At 39.8% G+C, this 19,913-nt stretch overlaps 2 protein-coding genes across 2 annotated transcripts; one reads left to right on the plus strand and one right to left on the minus strand.

Annotated features, from left to right (window-relative positions):
• Nucleotides 1-486: 486 nt before the first annotated feature.
• Nucleotides 487-2,970, minus strand: LOC124381598 (C-type mannose receptor 2-like). Its single transcript, XM_046843378.1, has 6 exons — nt 2,902-2,970; nt 2,572-2,686; nt 1,944-2,315; nt 1,452-1,787; nt 1,287-1,378; nt 487-1,154 (listed from the first exon to the last, which is right to left on the minus strand). The coding sequence occupies exons 2-6, from the start codon at nt 2,606-2,608 to the stop codon at nt 1,011-1,013; spliced, it is 981 nt and encodes a 326-aa protein (XP_046699334.1). The 5' UTR covers nt 2,609-2,686; nt 2,902-2,970; the 3' UTR covers nt 487-1,010.
• Nucleotides 2,971-16,643: 13,673 nt separating this feature from the next.
• On the plus strand, nt 16,644-19,231 carry fabp2 (fatty acid binding protein 2, intestinal). The gene is made up of 4 exons (XM_046843260.1): nt 16,644-17,046; nt 17,661-17,833; nt 18,574-18,681; nt 19,023-19,231. Exons 1-4 carry the CDS (start codon nt 16,980-16,982, stop codon nt 19,071-19,073), a joined length of 399 nt encoding a protein of 132 aa, XP_046699216.1. The 5' UTR covers nt 16,644-16,979; the 3' UTR covers nt 19,074-19,231.
• The last annotated feature ends 682 nt before the right edge of the window (nt 19,232-19,913 follow it).

Here is a 19,913-nt window from a genome sequence, read left to right on the forward strand (position 1 = left end):
CTTCTTCTGTCAGCCAGCTTATAAAAATCAGGTTATTTTTGTACTTCATTTTCTTAAAAAACGACTTGCTCTATTAAAAGATGATGGAAATCAGATCAGGCCAGTTGTGAGAATTCAACATTGGGCAATTTCATACACTTGAAGATAATTGGTTCACTCTTTGACTGTACAGAATTGGATCAGGTCACTTACAGTCAATGTTCTGGTTTTCTGTAGTTTCTGTAGTTCTCTCACAAATAATTACAAATCCCAGTTCTCATACAATAATCATACTTCCTCCTCAAAAAAAACACAAATTGAGACTTTGTTATGAAATAGAAATGGTCTGAACTGAATAGTATTCCATAATGAATACAGGGAGAAGATTCATAATTAAAGAATAACTCTTACAGCAGTGTGAGGTTATAACCAGTTATAAAGTATCTCATACGATGGTGAGTTTCAGAGCACGGGCAAATCAGGAAGATGTTAGTGGCAACTGAAGGTGTTTATTAGATTGTAAACACATCAAATCAACAACAAACTAAAGTACATGTTCAATGAGTGGAACCATAAGTTAACCAGTGAATACAATAAGTAGAGTAAAGTCTGTAAATGGCGATGCTCGGACCTGCTGCGTGTCAAGCTATAAACAATCTAAATCATATTGATCAAGGCATTTATAACAATTTGTTGTGGTGATCTATTGCTCTAATAAAGTGTTAAACAGGACAGAGTTTTATAGAGATTTGAAGAAGTTATTAAACACTTTCTTTATGTGTGTGTCAGAGGTTTCACTAAACTTCTACTCAGGTGCAAAGTGTTTTTCTGTTCTTGTGTTTGGTAAGTTTTCAGACGAAGTACAAATTGCTTTTCTCAGTAGCTCTGCTTTATATTAAGCTTAATATGCAAATTTGAAACTAGTTACTGTATTTATGTACTATATTCTCACAATATTCTACCTTACACTACCCCATACACTATACGTTCCTTAGGAGGGTAAAGTCTCAAATCTGGTACTGGGTGATGCCTCATATCACTAAACTGCATCCACAGGTAGATCTAACAAAAGGTGGTTGCTGTAGGATCCCTTTAATCCTTTTGAAAACCAGTCCTTCTGACTGCTGTCTCCATCTCACTGTGATGTTCCCTTGATTACTGAACATCTGCCGGATCTGCAGAACAGAACAGGATGATCATTAGTGTTTACTATTCCAATAATGCATATAGCAATTTTTTTATTAAAACTCAGGTTCTGGCTACATTAATGAGACATAAAATGTTGTGCATTATAGAGGAGGAACCACCTTATCCAAAATGGCCACCTTTACCGCAGGATCATCCACATCCTGATTGGACTGGATCTTCAGTCTTGCTATTTGCTTCTTCCCTGTGATTACTGAAAGCACACACACACTTGAAAGTACGTTCAAAATAAAACGGAAATAGTTTGAAATTGAGATTTATCTCACCTGACTCGCAGAAGAAAGGTAATATTTTCGAGCACAGATCATCACCAGCCTGACCATTTAACAACAAAACGCAGTTTTCTTGTTTGAGAGAATTATCTGGTTGTCCAGGAATCCAAGGAATAGAGGTGAAGTTTGTCTGGTCTGACCACTTCCAGGTATCTCTGAATAGACCAAACCAAGATCCTCCAAAGACAGCCAGTGAATTCACAATGGAGTTTTCAGTTGAGTTTCTCGCACTGGCCAGGTCTGTGTGATGCTGCCGACAGTAACTCTGAGCATCGGACCATGTCGATTGCATATTGATAAAAATATATCTGCTGGTGCCAGTGTAGTTTCCTGTAACAATTTTAAAACAGTTATTTAATCCTTTCTGAATAAAAACATTTAAAGTCACGGTAACAATTCAGTGTTAAATTTAGAAAGAACATTAAAGATTGCATAAACGCCATAATCTAAAATAGAAATGGAGAATGACAAACGAAAATTTCTTACCATCAAAGCAGATGAAGGTCAACAGTGTTTTACAAGAAAAATCGTACCAGCCATAAAGATCTATTGCAGCACAGCTTTCTGTTGCCATCCAGTTGTCAGGATTTGGGGAATACCAAAATTTAAAACTTCCTAGAGACTCATTTCCCATCGACCAGCGCCAGCTATTGACATCGTTATAAAGTCCAATCCAAGTGGCGGAAGCACAGTTTTGACTCTTTGCTATATTTTGAATTTTTACAATCTCAGCAGGAGTTTCCAAAGTAGCCAAGTCATTGTACATGGCCCTGCAGTAAGTCCTCGCATCAGTCCATGTTTTCGCCGTGAGGATCAGATGGTACTTACGAGAGACAGCATGGATGGCAGGGAGGACTTCTGTGGAATGGAGGTTTACAGTGTTCTTATCGCATTTTTACTTTGTATTTTACAGAGTTATTAGTTATTTAGTTGGTGATTTTTTGATTTGAATGTATTTAAAACAGTCAGCATGTATTCTCTCACATAATTCGATCAAAACCACGACTCACATTCAGCAGCTCCAGATACAGCTGCTAACTACTAAATATTTACACCAGTAGCTAATAATATTACTAACACTGTAGTATCACATGGGTGTATTTATCCTTCTTACCTGTGATAAACAGGAGCATGAACAGATGAAGTTTCATCACTAAAGTGCTTCTGAACCACTGATTTGAAGGCAAAAGATTTGATGAACGTCCTTCAGCAGTCCTAATCGATTAATTCTACACAAAATCTTCACAGTCACATTCACTGAACAGTACAAAGTGAGATAACATGACCTACACAATGCTGATAGAATATAAATAAAGTACTAAAGGACTGAGAAACATGCAGGGAGGGGGTAAGTGGAAAAAGTGGGGTGGGAATGCAGCGGGCAGGAGAATAATACCAGAACAATAAATGATCATTAATGCAATAATAATTATTAAGAGGGTACCTGAAATGTGGATGAAGGAAATGATCAGTGTCCTTGTGTCCTTTAACCAGCAGTTAAATCTGACCTGACTCTTTCTCCTCTCTTCTCCCTTATAAGCCACCTTCACTTTAAAGACTTATATTAAAAGCAGATGTAAATGACATTTAGACAGCAGGCTACAGCAGGTAGTTCCCACATACTTATGGGGTCTTCCAATGCATTTTGACAATAAGAAAACGGAATTTTGAATCATGGATCATGGTTTAGATCAATTTATGACTCTGCAATTCAATTTACAATAGTTGAATTGCATGTTTAAAAGAAGCATAACAGAATGTAATGGAGAATTCTGCCATTTCTACCAATTAGGCTCGCTCTACAATTACCTGAACCAGCTCAAGTCCACCATAGTGAATCTTTTATTATAAATTAGAATGGGTGTCTCGGACCATGTCTTTGTCTCGTTCCTCAATGACGCTTTTTAGCCTAGCCTTTTCCTGCGGAGTTATTCATATTTAGATTTACATTTTCAAACTTTGGGGATGTAGTGTCGACAAAGACAACTAGTACTAACTGAAGACTTTTATAATGAACGTTACCTTTGCTTGAGCATATTACTGGTGTTGATTCCTTTGTTCATTATCACACTACTACATATATTGTATTTGACACCGGTGTCACGTAGTTTTGTCACGTGAGCCCACACATTTGAGCGTTTCAACACTGATCAGCCGCAAGCAAACGTGTGCATGGATATCGAGCGAACATCGGCCACGTGATGACATCATTCAGGATCTGAAATTGACTAGCAGTAGCTTCTAATTCGCCATTAACCGTAAATTATACAGAGACAAAACAATGCAAGTATCAATAACATTATCATTCGCCTTGAAGCTTTTTAGTATGGTATTGACCCAATTATGTACTGGTCCAAAAAAATACTCATTCTCTGTACCCATCCCTACAGAGCCAGTGGCAACAGTGGTGAGGAAAAACTCTGCAATTATATATCAGTAAGTAACATTTAAAGTAACCAGACTCAAAACAGAACCCATCCTCATCTGGGTCACACCAAATGTCCATTCAGTATTTATCATTGAAGAGTCATTAGGTGTGTGATTGTTACTGGTGTGTGTTTTGTGCAATAAAAGGCAACAATCGGTTTATTTTTGATTGGCATGAAAATGTTGTAATGACAGATGGACAAAATATTGTAAAATATTGCTCTTTATTTGCTACTGAATTTACATGAACAACTTTTTTAAAGTTGCAAACGAACTGGACATTTTCCATTTTCTTCAGGTCTTTAACACAGAATCTGTCAAATAAAATTTAAAATTTTGTCATTCATTATTATTTTAATCTCTAATAATCATTAGCTAGTGTAATGGACTAAAATTGTTAAATGGATTTACTTCTTTAAATTCCATTTACATTTGAAAATTTTAGACCAACATGTGCTGGGTCGCAGTGTCCTCTACAAAACTTATTCAAACTGAGGTAACACCATGTCCTCTGTCCCAAAGCTTATGCAAGTCAACTGACCTTCTTTTCCCTGCTCTAAAAGATTAATCAAAGCAGAAGAAAATGTCTTCTTTCTACATTCAGACAGATGATGATGAAGTGAAAATAGGTGAAAGGCCTCGTTCATTTGTCTAGAGGTCTAAGCTGTCTGAGTAGTTAGGTGACTTTCGGAGAACGTTTTGAATGTTTCCTTTACAAGAGGACACACCACAAGACATACTGTGCAATTAGAAAGTATTCAGACCATCTTCACTTGTTTCAATGGTAAGCTGAAGTCTGATACTACAATCAGGTAAAAATATTTTCAACTGAAAACAGTAATACTTGAAATGTCTCTAGATGTATGAAATAAAAAATTGAAATTTTACATGTACAGATGTATTCAGAACCCGTGGCAACAACACTTGAAATTTATTTTAGGAGCCTTTTCTTCTTTTTCTTGATCATTGCTGAGATATTTAGTCATGATTTTGAAAGACATCTATCAAGCATCTATCTATTTTTAAAAGACCTCGTAGCTGACAGTCTAAAGATTTCCTTTGTTCTGAGCCTGCAGAACTCTGAGACTTGTGGCACACATCGAGTGAAGGCTACAAAGAAATCTAGAATTTCAAGAGCACAGTGACCTCCAAATAAATGGAAGAAGTGTTGCACAACCAGGACTCTTTCAAGAGCTGTTACCCTGACCAAATTAAGCAATCAGGGGAGAAGGGCCTTCTTAATTAAGAGAGGAGACTAAGGACCTGGTGTACACTGAACTCTGGAGATCCTGTGTGGAAATGGACAAAGTTCCAGAAAGAAAACCATCAACACACCCGTTCACTGATCTGAGTTCTATGGCAGAGTGAATTGACTGAAGCTTCTCCTTAGTAAAAAACCCATGGAAGCTCGCTTGGAGTTTGCCAACAAGCACCTAAAAGGACTCTCGGACTGTGTTGAACAAGATTCTCTGCTCTGATGAACCCAAGATTGAACTGTTAGGCCTCAATTCTAAACATTATGTCTGGAGGAAACCAGGCATCGCTCATCACCTGCCCAAGCCATTCCAACAGTGAAGCATGGTGTGTTCCACAGCACTCAGGACCTCATTCTGGGCTGAAGGTTCACCTTCCTACATGACCTCAACAAGAGGTGACTAACTAACTGTTTCACTGAGTCATGGGTGGAGAATAAGCGAACTAAACTGACAAAAAAAAAAAGATGGAGATGGACAAGACAGATGCCAGTGATGCAGACCTACCTGAACGTGTTAGAACGTGTTATTAGAATTTTAATAAAACAAAAAGACCCTGGCCATATTTAAGTGACCACCGTGATTTCAAGTGCAAGAAAGGCAACAGCTTTATTGTGCAATGTAAGCTGTGTTTACCCAACGTGACTGCAGGCTATAAGATCTCAACATCAAACCTCCGCAAGCAGTTATATAATACTTATATCTTTAGATTACATAATTGTTGTACTGTTGCATTGGCTCACTGCGTGACATTGCTAATATTGATTAGCACCAGGGTTAAAAATTAGCAGGGACCTTTGGAAAAATTGTCACTGCCAATGAAGCTAGCTCCATTACCAATGTCACAGTTTAAGTGTAATGAATGAATTATAAATTGAATGAAAAGTGTAATAATTTAGAGTAAATCTGCTGATGTTGCTTTACCTTTGAGCATTACTGTACAACCAATCACACACTTTTGTTGAGAATGCAGTGACCAATCAAAGCGTTTGATTTGTCACTGCAGAAAACACCAGAGATGTTCAATGCTCCCTGTCTGAATTCTCAACCTGCATTTGTGATTTCTGTCATTATCATTTAAAACATTATAATAGGAGTTTCTTCCTTGTGAAAATTTGAAATTAATTCCCATTAGACAAAAGTCATGGACTGTAGTGTGTTTTAATCTTTTTCTTCTTCTCCTTCTATCAGCTGCTTCTGTTAGGGGTTGCCACTTTAGATCATCCGTCTCTATACTTCCCCGTCCTCTACATCTTCTTCTTTTAAAACAGCTCCATTCTCAGCATTCTCCTACTGATATACCCCATGTCCTTCATTTGCACATGTCCAAACCATCTCAATCACACGTCTCTTACTTTGTCCCCACAACGAGTCCATAAAAACAAAACCTACATGTGCTGTCCCTCTAATAAACTTGTTTCTAATCCTGTCCATCGTCGTCACTCCCAATGAAAGTCTCAGCATCTTCAGCTCTGCTACCTCTAGCTCCACCCCCTGTCTTTTAGTCAATGTCACTGTCTCTAATCCATACAACATCTCGGGTCTCACCACAGTCCTATAAACTTTCCCTTTCACTCTCACAGATACTCTTCTATCAGAAATCACTCCTGCTATCACTCTTCTCCACCCACTCCACCCTGCCTGCACTCTTTTCTTCACTTCTCTAACACACTCTCCAATACTCTGCACTGTTGACCCCAGGTACCTGGACTCCTCCACCTTCTCCACCTCTTCTCTCTGCAACCGCACCCCACCACTGCCCTCCCTCTCATTCACACACATGTACTCTGTCTCATTCCTACTGACTTTCATTCCCCTTCTCTCCAGCGTGTACCTCCACCTCTCCAGGCTCTTCTCCACCTCGTCACTACTCTTACCACAAATTACAATATCATTCACAAACATCATAGTCCACGGAGACTCCTGTCTGACTTCGTCCGTCAACCTGTCCATCACCACTGCAAACAGGAAAGGGCTCAGAGCCGATCCTTGATGCAGTCCAACCTCCACCTTAAACCAGTCTGTCGTTCCTACTGCACACATCACTGCTGTCACACTGTCCTCATACATGTCCTGCACCACCCTCACATACTTCTGACATACCTGACTTTCTTATACAATACCACAACTTCTCTCTCCACCCTGTCGTACGCTTTCTCTAATTCCACAAACACACAATGCAACTCCTTCTGACCTTCTCTATACTTCTCCATCAACATTCTCAAAGCAAATAATGCGTCTGTGGTGCTCTTTCTTGGCATGAAACCATACTGCTGCTCACAGATGGTCACCTCTTCTCTCAGCCTGGCTTCCACTACTCTTTCCCATAACTTCATGCTGTGACTGATCAACTTAATTCCCCTGTAGTTTCTGCAGGTCTGCACATCTCCCTTATTCTTAAAGATCGGTACCAGCACACTCCTTCTCCATTCTTCAGGCATCTTCTCACCTTCCAAAATCTTGTTGAACAATCTGGTTAAAAACTCCACTGGATCTCTCCTAAACATCTCCATGCTTCCACCGGTATGTCATCTGGTCCAACCGGCTTTCTACTCTTCATCCTCTTAATCGCTGCTCTCACTTCCTCCTTACTAATCCTATCCAATTCCTGCTTCACCATCTCCACATCATCCAACCTTTTCTCTCTCTCACTTTCTTTATTCATCAGCTGCTCAAAATATTCCTTCCATCTTCTCAATACACTCCCCACCAGTCTACACATTTCCATCTCATACATCTCATACAGTCTTATATCATTTTAAGGCTGCACTTCCTACATTTAAATTGCACTTTAATTTGTAAAGGTTCCTTCCATATAAAAAAGAACTAGTTTGAGATTTATGTTTCACAATTTAAAAAATAAAGGATATTAAGTACAATTTAATTGAAGTAACAGTACTTTTACTTGAGTAGAATATTTGATTACTCTTTCCACCTCTGACAACGACCCGAAACACACAGCCAAGACAACACGGGAGTGGCTTATGGACAACTCTGTAAATGTCCTAGAGTGGCCCAGCTAGAGCACTGACCTGAACCCTATTGAACATCTGGGTAGAGACTCGGAAGTGGCTTCCACCAAGCTTGAGAGGTTTTGCCCTGAAAATTTGCATTGATGCTGAAAATCTCAGAATCCAGGTCGAGTCAAATCAAAAAACACTCAAGGCTGTAACTGCTGCCAAAGGAGCTTCAACAAAGTACTAAGTAAAGCATCCAAATACTCATATTCCAGATTTCCAAAAAAAAAAAAAATACAGACAATCCAAGAATGCTTTTTCACCTTGTCATTATATTGCACAATCTGAATGATTGTCATTTCAGACTGCAAAACAACACTGGAAATATCAGAATACTCTCTGAATGCACTGTATACCCTCACTGTCCTCTCATCCAATCACGTGGCAGCAGAACAGTGTCTAAATAATACAGATACAGGTCAAGAGCTTCAGGTAAGGAAAGTGAAAGTCTGATCTCTGTGACGTTTACTGTGGTTGTTGGTTTAAATCTAGTCAATTTAGTGTTTTAATTTGCACAACAGTGCCACCTTACCACACCCTAGGGATTGTTCACCTTGTCTATAATGTTTAAAAGCATTTAGAAAGTTTCCAATTTATTCCATTCTAAAATGGTTTTCATTTATTTGAACTACCGTATTTTCCGGACTATAAGCTGCAACTTTTTTCCTACGCTTTGAACTCCGCGGCTTAAACAATGAAGCGGCTATTTTATGGATTTTTCCGGGGTTTTTCCCGGTTTCACAAGGTTCATGCCAAAAAACTGAGCCCCATAACATTAAACCAATTAAATTGCTGAACGGGTTCAGGTGAACCAATGAAACTCTTTATAATAAATCAGATGCGCTCCCACTGAATCGGGCCGCACCACATCATAAATATGGATGATGTTCCTCTGACGTTTGACCTGCCGCTCACTCGAACTGTCTACAGGAAATGTGAATCATTCGTCACGCTGAAAACAACCGGGCATGAAAAAACACTTCACTTGTGTTCTGAGCTGCACGGCATCGGGAGAAAAGCTTCACTGATGGTAATTTTTAAACGCACGACGATGCCAAAAGATTTTGTTGTGAAAGGAAGGAGGAAGACAGTGAACAATGACTTTCTTGGTAGGCTGCTGTTTAGATACAAGCCGTGTTACAGTCACTGTCTTTCATTAAAGCCTGTGTAAAGTTCATTAGTTTCAGTGTAGACACCTGCGACTTATAGACAGGTGCAGCTTATTTGTGTTCAAAATAAAAAATCTTTGTCAAATTCAGTGGGTGCGGCTTATAATTGGGTGTGTTTAATAGTCCGGAAATTACGGTAATCTATGAAAAGACGTGGTTTGCAGCTCTGATTGTTTCCAAAAGTGCAGGGATTAAGTCACAGCAGGAGACAGTTCAGTGATTTAGATATCAGTAGTAGTGTATTAAAATCAGTGTGAAGTTTGCTTGGGAGTCAGTGCAGTGTGGAAAAGATAGAAATGATAGTTTCAGTAAGGACTCTTGCTACTGCATTCTGTACTAATTGCAGCTTGTTTGTCACTTGAAAATCCAGATGTGTGCTGACACTCAACATTTGTAACACTTTAGACCAGTGAACATGAACATGTTGCCAATGATTCTTTAAAAACAAAACAAAAAAACATGTTTACAATTGTTTTAAAAGGGTGAAAGGGTCATTTGGAGCAAACAAATCAACGTGTGCAGTCTAAATGCGCTGCCGTATATACCCAACCAAAACAGATACAAATGCACAGAGTTTACATTCAGGCAAATGATGAACAGACACCAGGATTCATCAGTGTGTTACTGTAAAATCGCCAACACAAACAAGCCAAAACCCATGTCAACCACAGTTTCTATTTCCTTTAACATAACCCTCAATTAGCCACCACTGCAGTCCTACCCTACCTAAATCGACCAAAAATAGATCAATAAAACCCTCACCTTACCATATCCTAACTGTAACCTTGACCTTGAAACCTTCCCCAGTACTAATCACTAACCCTTGTCCTGACCCTAAACCTAATCTAAAGACTAGTCCTAACTATACCCCAACTCTTACCTAGATCCAACCATAGCCGTAATATTACCACTACACTAGCCCTACTCTAACTTTACCCCAACCCTATCTTAACCCTAATTCTAATCCTGAACCTACCTGACCCAACCAGTCAGAAATTATCCAAAGAAAAATATTATAATTATTGTGTTTAAAGACTTTTCATGCAAACTCACACTTCTAGATTGTGTACATACTTCATGTCTGTACATACACTATATTTTAAAAACTTATTGGGTCACCTGACCTTTCCTGCTACATGTGGTATCTGGAAGCACTCAATTGTGCTCAAATCGTTCAATTTAGATGCGCTGTAATAACATTTCGCATTCACTCGTACTTGGAAACCCAAAACCTGTTCCAGCATGTCAATGCCCCTGTGCACAGAGTGAGTTGTGAGTTGGAGAGGAAGATCTTGAGTGGCCTGCTGTAGAGTTCTGATCTCATCCTACTGAACACCTTTGGGATGAATGTGAACGCTGACTGCACCCCAGGCCTCCTTAGCTACATCAGTACCTGGATGGAATTATGAAAGCAAATTGGGACTAAATGTGGAATGCAATGTTTAAAAAATCACATGCCATATTTATGACCAGGTGACCCAATACCTTTGGAAATATAGTACATGTTTGGACAGACACTTTCACATCTAATTTCACTACTTCTCATGCTAATGTACACTTTCTGTATAAAGCGTATAGTTTATTGTAACTAAAAAGTGCTCTTGGATGAACCCTTTGCTGTACCTTGCAATAAAACCTTTTCTGATTAAAAAATGTTAAGCAATGAATCTTACCCTTAAAATTTAATCATTTTGTCCAAACATCAGATCACTGGTCCAGTAGAGCTACTGATGTTCTATCATCATACATTTGATCTTATAATTGAACAAAAATCACTATATTTAATTTGTCCAGAAGGAATTGTAGCCTTTATAACCCATCCTTGCTGCATTCTGGCGGCATCTGGTGGTCAAACAGCTAAAGTGCAGGTATTAAATGCGTAGTCAAGTCAAGTCAAGACTTGCGTATTGTGACTACTTCAGCATACTGAGTTCTGAGGAAGATCCTATGCACACAAACCACATATTACAGCATTCGCACTGCATTTCTGCACTATGAATGCTGTAATCTGTGGTTTTTGTATGCTGAAGAAAAACACAATACGCATTTACTATCTGCACCTCAGCTGTTTGGCCACCTGATGCCGCCAGAATGCACATGGGACAAGTTATAGAGGCTACAATTCCTTCTGGATGGAAAGATCATCACTGAAATAAAACACCACCAAAATAAAAGATTCGGGAACTGAAGGCTACAGAGAGTTTTTGATCAAAACTTGCTCTTGTAGTATATATATTTTAACAATTTACATTAGTGAAGATGTTGACACACACCTGTCAATGCACAATAACATAACGTTTTTTAAATTAAAAGATAACACTTGGAGGGGGGGTTAATCACAATCAGTGAACCCACACACACAAGCCTACAAAGATAAATCATTTTCTTGAGGTACAAAGGTTTATTTTCTTTTTTTATTGTCAGCTGACTGAGGGTTTGTCAAACCTATCCCAGATAAACCTTTCTCTGAATAGCTCACTAAACCCAAAGTCATAAACACACACAAGAACTGATTAGACTTGATCTCTCTGCCTTTCTTTGGCCTCTAGTGTCTGAGAGATCAAATCCTAACTCATGAGGAGGAATGTAATTATCAGCAAAATGCATCCAAAGTGAGGGAAATGTTGGACTGAGACAGGGTTTGATGAGGAAAATGCAGAAGCAAAAGAACACAGCAGTCAGACAGACAATCCAATCTAAAATCCAATCTCAGCTATTCACACTTGTTTCTTATTTCTGGATCTATTTTTAATCTAATTCAAAAGACGTGTATTAAACAAGCATTTCTTAACAAAAGCTCAGATTTCTCCTTTGTTACTCCTTATAGAAGGTTCTACACAAATCACTGCAATACACAAACCACAGTGTTGTATGGATAGAAGTTCAGTAGTTTGTTTGTTTTGTTGTTGTTGTTTTTTTTCCCACTCCTTTTTTTTCTCTTTCTCTCACTATAAATCATTCTCTGCAACACAGAACACTCGTTAGTACAACCATGAACAGGTGTGTAATCCTCAGCACTTGTTTTCTTTGGCTCCGCCCTCCATTCAGAAAACTGGAGCTTGACTCCACCCACACTGTCACATTCTACTACATCAAAATCATCATCTTCTGCTTTTTCTTATATACTAAGTTCAAGTTTATTACTATTGCGCTTTTCTCAGTGGACATTGTCTCAAAGCAGCTTTACAGAATTTAAGAATTAAAGTGAATGGTGTGTGTTTATCCCTGATGAGCACCCATCGCGACTGTGGCAATGAAAATATCTGTTGGATGTTATGAGGAAGAAACGTTTAGAGGAACCAGACTCAAAAGGGTCTCCATCCTCATTTAGGTGATATCAAGAGTGTGATTATAGTATTTAAAACAATACAGAACACTGAAGAGTGAGAACTAACATGAGCACTGGAGTGTGCAATTATAATTAATGTCCTTTCTACAGTCGTGTACAGTCATTTGACGTTGTGGAACCAGGAGCTACTGAGCAACTCATAACATAGCTCAATATTTGAGATCATCACAGATCCAGCACCAGCTTCTCCAGGCCATTTTTAGAGGTCCAATGTCCAAACTCTACATGAAGTGGGATCCAAATGGTGCTGGTACATCTTGAGAGGGTTCAAGATGTTTGCAGGCATTTACTTCTTTAAAGGTCTACAATCTTCATGAGGTGGGACATGCCTCGGGATGGGTCGGAAAAAAGAGAAGCAGTGGACTCATGGTGGTTGTGATTTTATTATAAATATTAAAAGGACTCTGCACCATTTCTGAGTTTTACAGTTGTGTTCAAAATTATTCAACCCCCACTGAAATTGATTGTTTTGGTCGGTTTGACATTGATTATGATCATTCAGTCATCCTGCTTACAATTAAATCAAAGAGGCACGTGTAGGTCAGACAAATATAACATAACATTTATAATGAAATAACCACAAATGTCTTTTCTGAGCTCACATCATTATCAGTTTTATTCAACCCCCAAGTGACATTCAATCTTAGTACTTAGTACAACATCCTTTTACAGTTATAACAGCTTTTAAACGTGAAGCATAGCTTGACACAAGTGTCTTGCAGCGATCTACGGGTATCTTCGCCCATTCATCATGGGCAAAAGCCTCCAGTTCAGTCACATTCTTAGGCTTGCGCACTGCAACTGCTTTCTTTAAGTCCCACCAGAGGTTCTCAATCGGATTTAAGTCTGGTGACTGCGATGGCCACTTCAAAATGTTCCAGCCTTTAATCTGCAACCATGCTCTAGTGGACTTGGAGGTATGCTTGGGATCATTGTCCTGTTGAAAGGTCCAACGCCTTCCAAGCCTCAGGTTTGTGACGGACTGCATCACATTGTCATCCAATATCTCCTGGTACTGAAGAGAATTCATGGTACCTTGCACACGCTGAAGCTTCCCAGTACCTGCAGAAGCAAAACAGCCCCAAAGCATGATTGACCCCCCGCCATGCTTCACAGTAGGCAAGGTGTTCTTTTCTTCATAGGCCTTGTTCTTCCTCCTCCAAACATAGCGTTGATCCATGGGCCCAAACAGTTCTAATTTTGTTTCATCAGTCCACAGAACACTATCCCAAAACTTCTGTGGTTTGTCCACATGACTTTTGGCATACTGCAGTCGACTCTTCTTATTCTTTGGGGACAGCAAGGGGTGCGCCTGGGAGTTCTGGCATGGAGGCCTTCATTACGCAGGGTGCGCCGTATTGTCTGAGCAGAAACTTCAGTACCCACATCTGACAAATCTTTTCTCAGTTCCTCAGCAGTCACACGGGGACTTTTCTCCACTCTACGCTTCAGGTAGCGCACAGCAGTCGAAGTCAGCATCTTCTTTCTGCCACGACCAGGTAGCGTTTCAACAGTGCCCTTTGCCTTGAATTTGCGAATGATGCTTCCTATGGTGTCTCTTGGTATGTTTAACATCTTTGCAATCTTCTTATAGCCATTGCCCTTCCTGTGAAGAGTAATCACCTGTTCTCTTGTCTTCCTGGACCATTCTCTTGACCTCACCATGTTTGTAACCACACCAGTAAATGTCTAGAAGGAGCTGAGTATCACAGTCATTTTAAAGCTGCCTAATTGGTGCTTATTAGGCTTTATTGCTGCTCCCTGATATCCACAGGTGTTTTCAATACCTGATTGAAAACACTTCATTGAACCTCTGTTCTTCAGAGTGGTAGTCTTTAAGGGGTTGAATAATTATGTCAATGAAGAATTCACAAAAGAAACATTTACTACTGTATTACAAAACTAATTGATGTCATTTTAGTTGCATATGGTTCTTTAAGAAGTCCTTGTAGGATTTCATTCTGAATACAATTACAAATGTACACTAAATTCCCTAAAACCATTTACAGCATTGGGGGTTGAATAATTTTGAACACAACTGTATTTGAGTCAGACTTAATATTTGGTGTGTGTTCAGAAACACAGGGTTGTACTGCATGCCGTGCTGTTTGACAAACGTTCACAATGTCCTGAGTGCCTTCAGCTGGTTAATAATCGACTGTCAAGTCCTGATAAACTCAGTGTGATTGATGGAACTATTGATGGTTGAAAACGCACAGTAAAACAGTGATTATATAAAAAAATTTAATCAAATATGAACTGAATTAAAGTCTGCATCTGAATTTAAAAATATAACTGGGTTTAATACGATTATTATCCCTGTAATCACTTCCACAATCTCCTAATGACTCTCTATAAACCATTACACAAGCTCTCAGCATGAACACACCCTCCATGTTATATGTTTTGAATCTAATCCAAATGTGAGTAAAAGGTCTTGATAACCAAATGATAACAGCTGAGCAGTTATTTCATCTTATCTCATCAATTATCTCATCTCTAATGACTCTAATACAGTTCAGCATCAGGTCAGCAGGAGCGAACAATCCTACATCATGATTAGTGAAATCATACAGCACACAATATGGCATTCCTACGGTTTCTACACGTAAAAGTTCTATATGCAGTAGACCTATTCAATAAACTGAAAGAGCAGTGTTTATTGAGGAAGATGCAGAAGTAACAGAACAAGGCTTTTAAGCAGAAGGTCCAACATCCAAACTCCATTTACACCTGCATCTCGTAAACTGGATCGACTTTTGATCGGAATGTTTATCACAGTAGAGTTTCTGATCAGATACCCAGATTTCTCCTTTGTTACTCTTTCCAGGGAGTTCACAAGGAACAATCTGGTGGTGTGTGTGTATCAGAACATGAGTGTGTATCCACTGAAACACATGACAGCACACTGGTTTTACATTCACAGTTTATCCAAAAAATCTCATAATGAATATGCATTTAAAATGTAATTAAAAATGGATAAATATATGCAATTTTGACCCCATATTTGAATGATTCCATCTCTCTGCTCACTGACCCTCACTAGGACATGAGACGGCACACTTTTGGCGTTTTAGTGCCATGTTACAAATAATTGAAAAAAATGGTACAATTACAAAATAAAGTCTAAATCACGAGAATGAAGTCAAACTATTTTGAGAATAAAGTCATAGCAATACAAGATTAAATAGTACAATTTTGAGAAAAAGTTTGCGAGAAACGTTTTGTATAAAATAGATGTGGAGGATTTGACAATAAGGAAATGATTCTGGCGCATTAGCACCGAGTTATAATTAGCAAAAAAAGAACCTTTAGCGTTTTTTGTAGAAAACTTAAATTATTCAGAAGGAAAAAAATCAGCACGGATATTAACGGATAAATCTGTGTGCTATTTGAAGAGGAGACGTGAGGAGACTATGAGGAGATCAACCCTGAATGGAGCCGAACCCTAGCGCACTAGACCATTATACTTTTGCTCTTCAGTGATACAGTATATAATATTAAGATTCTGGTTTGAACTGTGACTTTTAGCTCTTGACTGTACATTTATACTCCAAAAATATGTGCCCCCTCGACCTTCACACTAATATGAACTTCTCCTTCAACCAAAAAAACACTGAACATTTCTCCACACCTCTACCTTTCTCTAGCATTACAATTTCACATATCACAAACTAAGAAGCCAAAATACTGAAACCCCCAAACCCCTACTAATGCTCTTGTAGATGAACCATCACTAATCCCCAGAGACCCACAGCAATAAAAGAGTTAAAAATGGATTCAAAAAGTCTTTATGGGTGTAGCAGTAAGGGGAGTCGGCACAAACGTTTAGCCATATATAATATAATAATATACCTGCATAGTGGACTTTATGACCTCAGTTCATTGTACTTTGTTACCACACACACAGATACAGTACACACACACAGCACTTACACAAAACACTCGTCTCCACCACACCCTCAACAACGGGAACAGGTACTGCAACTCTCTCATCAAATACACTGGTCTGAGGGAGTTTACTATAAAACAAGTGTACACTCGTTTTTGTGTACATTACACTGCGTCTGCGTCTGCTCACATCCTGGACGCTGAGACACAGTGAGCTTTACTCAGCCACATCAGCACGAAGATAAAGCTTAGAAAAAGGGTGTGTGTTCTCATCACAGTGTGTATATAAGGAGTTGTGTGAGGAAATACCTGGGCTGTTCCAGTGGGCAAACATACACACACACACACACACACACACACACACACACACACAGACACACGTATACACACACTGCAGTCAAGGACCTTCTGCTACCATGACATTTAACGGACCCTGGAAAGTGGACCGCAGTGAGAACTATGACAAGTTCATGGAGCAGATGGGTAAGAAAAACACAAACACACACACACACACACACACACCTTTCGTCCATGGTAAAGTTTAGGTTTTAATTCACTTTACATCAGATTTCAGTAGAACTGTAACCGGTGGATCCTGTGGTTAGAAACCTCAGTGTGTTAGGAGTGAAATAACAAACAACTGCTATTAAGAGACACAACACAACTCCTGTTACTACACAACACAACTCCTGTTACTCCACAACACACTGTGTCTCGTGTGTAAATTTTGATTCTAGAGGTACTATTTTACTGTATGGATTCATTCATTCACTGGTCATTGTGCAGTGGATAAGGAGAACATCCCAGGAACAGTATGCAGGAGGCAGTACTCAGGATAGAACATCTGATCATCACACAACAACATTTGTGGCAAATCTGTGGATTATTGTAGATTAAAAAATGTATCCTGAAGCCCTTTAGCATTGCAAGGATTTCCTTCTGCAGCAAGTATTAAATGTCCACTAAAGAATCATGCAACAGAAAGAGAACTGCAACAGAACCCTATATAGAAGTGTCTAAATTGTCTAGACATGTTTTTTTAGATATATGTGTGTGTGTGTGTGTGTGTGTGTGTGTGTGTGTGTGTGTGCGCGCAGGAATTGGCTTGGTGAAGAGGAAACTTGCAGCCCATGATAACCTAAAGATCACGCTAGAACAGAATGGAGATAAGTTCCATGTGAAGGAGGTCAGCACCTTCCGTACACTGGAGCTCGACTTCACGCTCGGGGTCACGTTTGAGTACTCGCTCGCCGACGGAACTGAACTTTCTGTAAGTTCCTTCAACACTCAATATAGCAGTGACTTTCAAACACAAGTGTGGCTCTGTGTCTATACAGTTATATTGGGCAGGTGTGATGTGGGAAGAAGCGATTTAGGGGAAGGGGTGATGTGGGCAGGTGTGTTGGGGCAGGTGTGCTGGGGCAGGTGTGATGGGGTAGGTTTGATGGGGCAGGTGTGTTGTGCAAGTGTGATGGAGCAGTTGTAATGGGGGCAGGTGTGCTGGGGCAGGTGTGCTGGGGAAGGTTTAATGGGGCAGGTGTGTTTGGGCAAGTGTGATGAAGCAGGTGTGCTGGGGCAGGTGTGTTGGGGCAGGTATGTTGGAGCAGGTGTGATGGGACAGGTGTGATGGAGCAGGTGTGCTGGGGCAGGTATGATGGAGCAGGTGTGCTGGGGCAGGTGTATTGGGGCAGGTATGATGGGGCAGGTGTGATGGGACAGGTGTGATGGGACAGGTGTGCTGGGGCAGGTGTGATGGGGTAGGTTTGATGGGGCAGGTGTGCTGGGGCAGGTATGATGGAGCAGGTTTGATGGGGCAGGTGTGCTGGGGCAGGTATGATGGAGCAGGTGTATTGGGGCAGGTATGATGGAGCAGGTGTGCTGGGGCAGGTATGATGTTAAATAAAACATACTTTTTGAGAGTAAAATCAGTTTATAAGTTAAAGGGGGTAGAATTTTGAATGACGTGGATCCTTCAGTTAATCTCTGTTTTTTTTACCCTTGACCCCACAGGGCTCCTGGGCGATGGAAGGAGATCTTTTAAAGGGTTCCTTTGTCCGGAAAGACAACGGGAAAACACTGACCACTGTCAGGCAGATTGTGGATGAAGAACTTGTACAGGTGAGAATATATTATCATTTAATAATTTAATGATGATTCTCGGAGGCCGAGCACCACACATTCCACGATGTGCTCCAGCTGTGGTGTAATAAATCAGAGCTCTGCGCTTATAGCATGATGTGTAGTTTATGTGCTACTCTTGCAGGAGAAGATCTCACTTCCTGTTTTGGTGAATTTGCCATCATAATCATTGACTCATTATGATCATAAATGCACCTCCAATTTAGGCCCTAATTCGTCCCAGTGCTGGAATCACGTCGCTGCAGAGTTTTGGATTGTGATTGGTCTGAAGGTAGATTAATTCTCTGTAACAGCAAAACTCGCGTGTTGTGTTTTTACAGAGCTACAGCTACGACGGTGTGGAGGCTAAGAGAATTTTTAAGCGAGCTTAAACACCACATGTTCACCATGTCCTCTCAGCCAGAACCTGTTCACCTGCTCACGCCATTATCATCCTGCATTATGACTCTTCTCTTCATCCAGCACCATGTTCTCTATTACACACTGGTTTTTTTATGTCCAAGGAAATAAAGTCACTTTTCAGATGGTTCGCTTTGTGTTTGATTTAACGTTTCAAATTTACGACTTATTACAGTGGAGGAAACGGATTTCTACTCACTCACACACCCCAATTCAATGTTTAAAAACTGTTATAATTAAAATATAGATAAGAATGAATCATACTGCATTTATGGCATGAGACGAAGAAGAAGTGTAACAATACAGTACCAATCAGACACACAAAAAAATTTTTACACAGAGCTCAACTTGAAATAAGATGCATAATGACACGCGAGTCAATTAAGAGGCAATGAGATTCAGGTGTTCAAACATGTGACATGACCACCAGGAGGTGCAGCAGCTGATGGGAAATGGAGTTCTGGACCATAGTCCTGACATAGAGGAATATTAGGAATGAGGAATGTTTACCTGTTATTTCTGATCTCACAGAACCGGCACACAGACGCTTTGGTCAACAAAGTTTATCCATTGATCCTTTAACGCGAATCTTACAACAAAGGATTTTCTTTACAAAAATAACCCTGAGAGAAACTGGTTTGTTTTTGGGGACACCAGGTGGTGAGATTAAGCCATTACAGTGCAAAGGTGAGGAAGAGAAGATGGGAAGAAGAAAAGGTTCTTCAGTATGAGGGTTTATTTCCATCAATGTTTTTCTGACCTTCAGCGCGTCCTCCTGGATTTCAGACCGAATCTAAATCCATCAGATCTGC

This window comes from Silurus meridionalis, chromosome 28 (assembly GCF_014805685.1).
Source record: "Silurus meridionalis isolate SWU-2019-XX chromosome 28, ASM1480568v1, whole genome shotgun sequence".
NCBI classification, from domain to species: Eukaryota; Metazoa; Chordata; class Actinopteri; order Siluriformes; family Siluridae; genus Silurus; species Silurus meridionalis.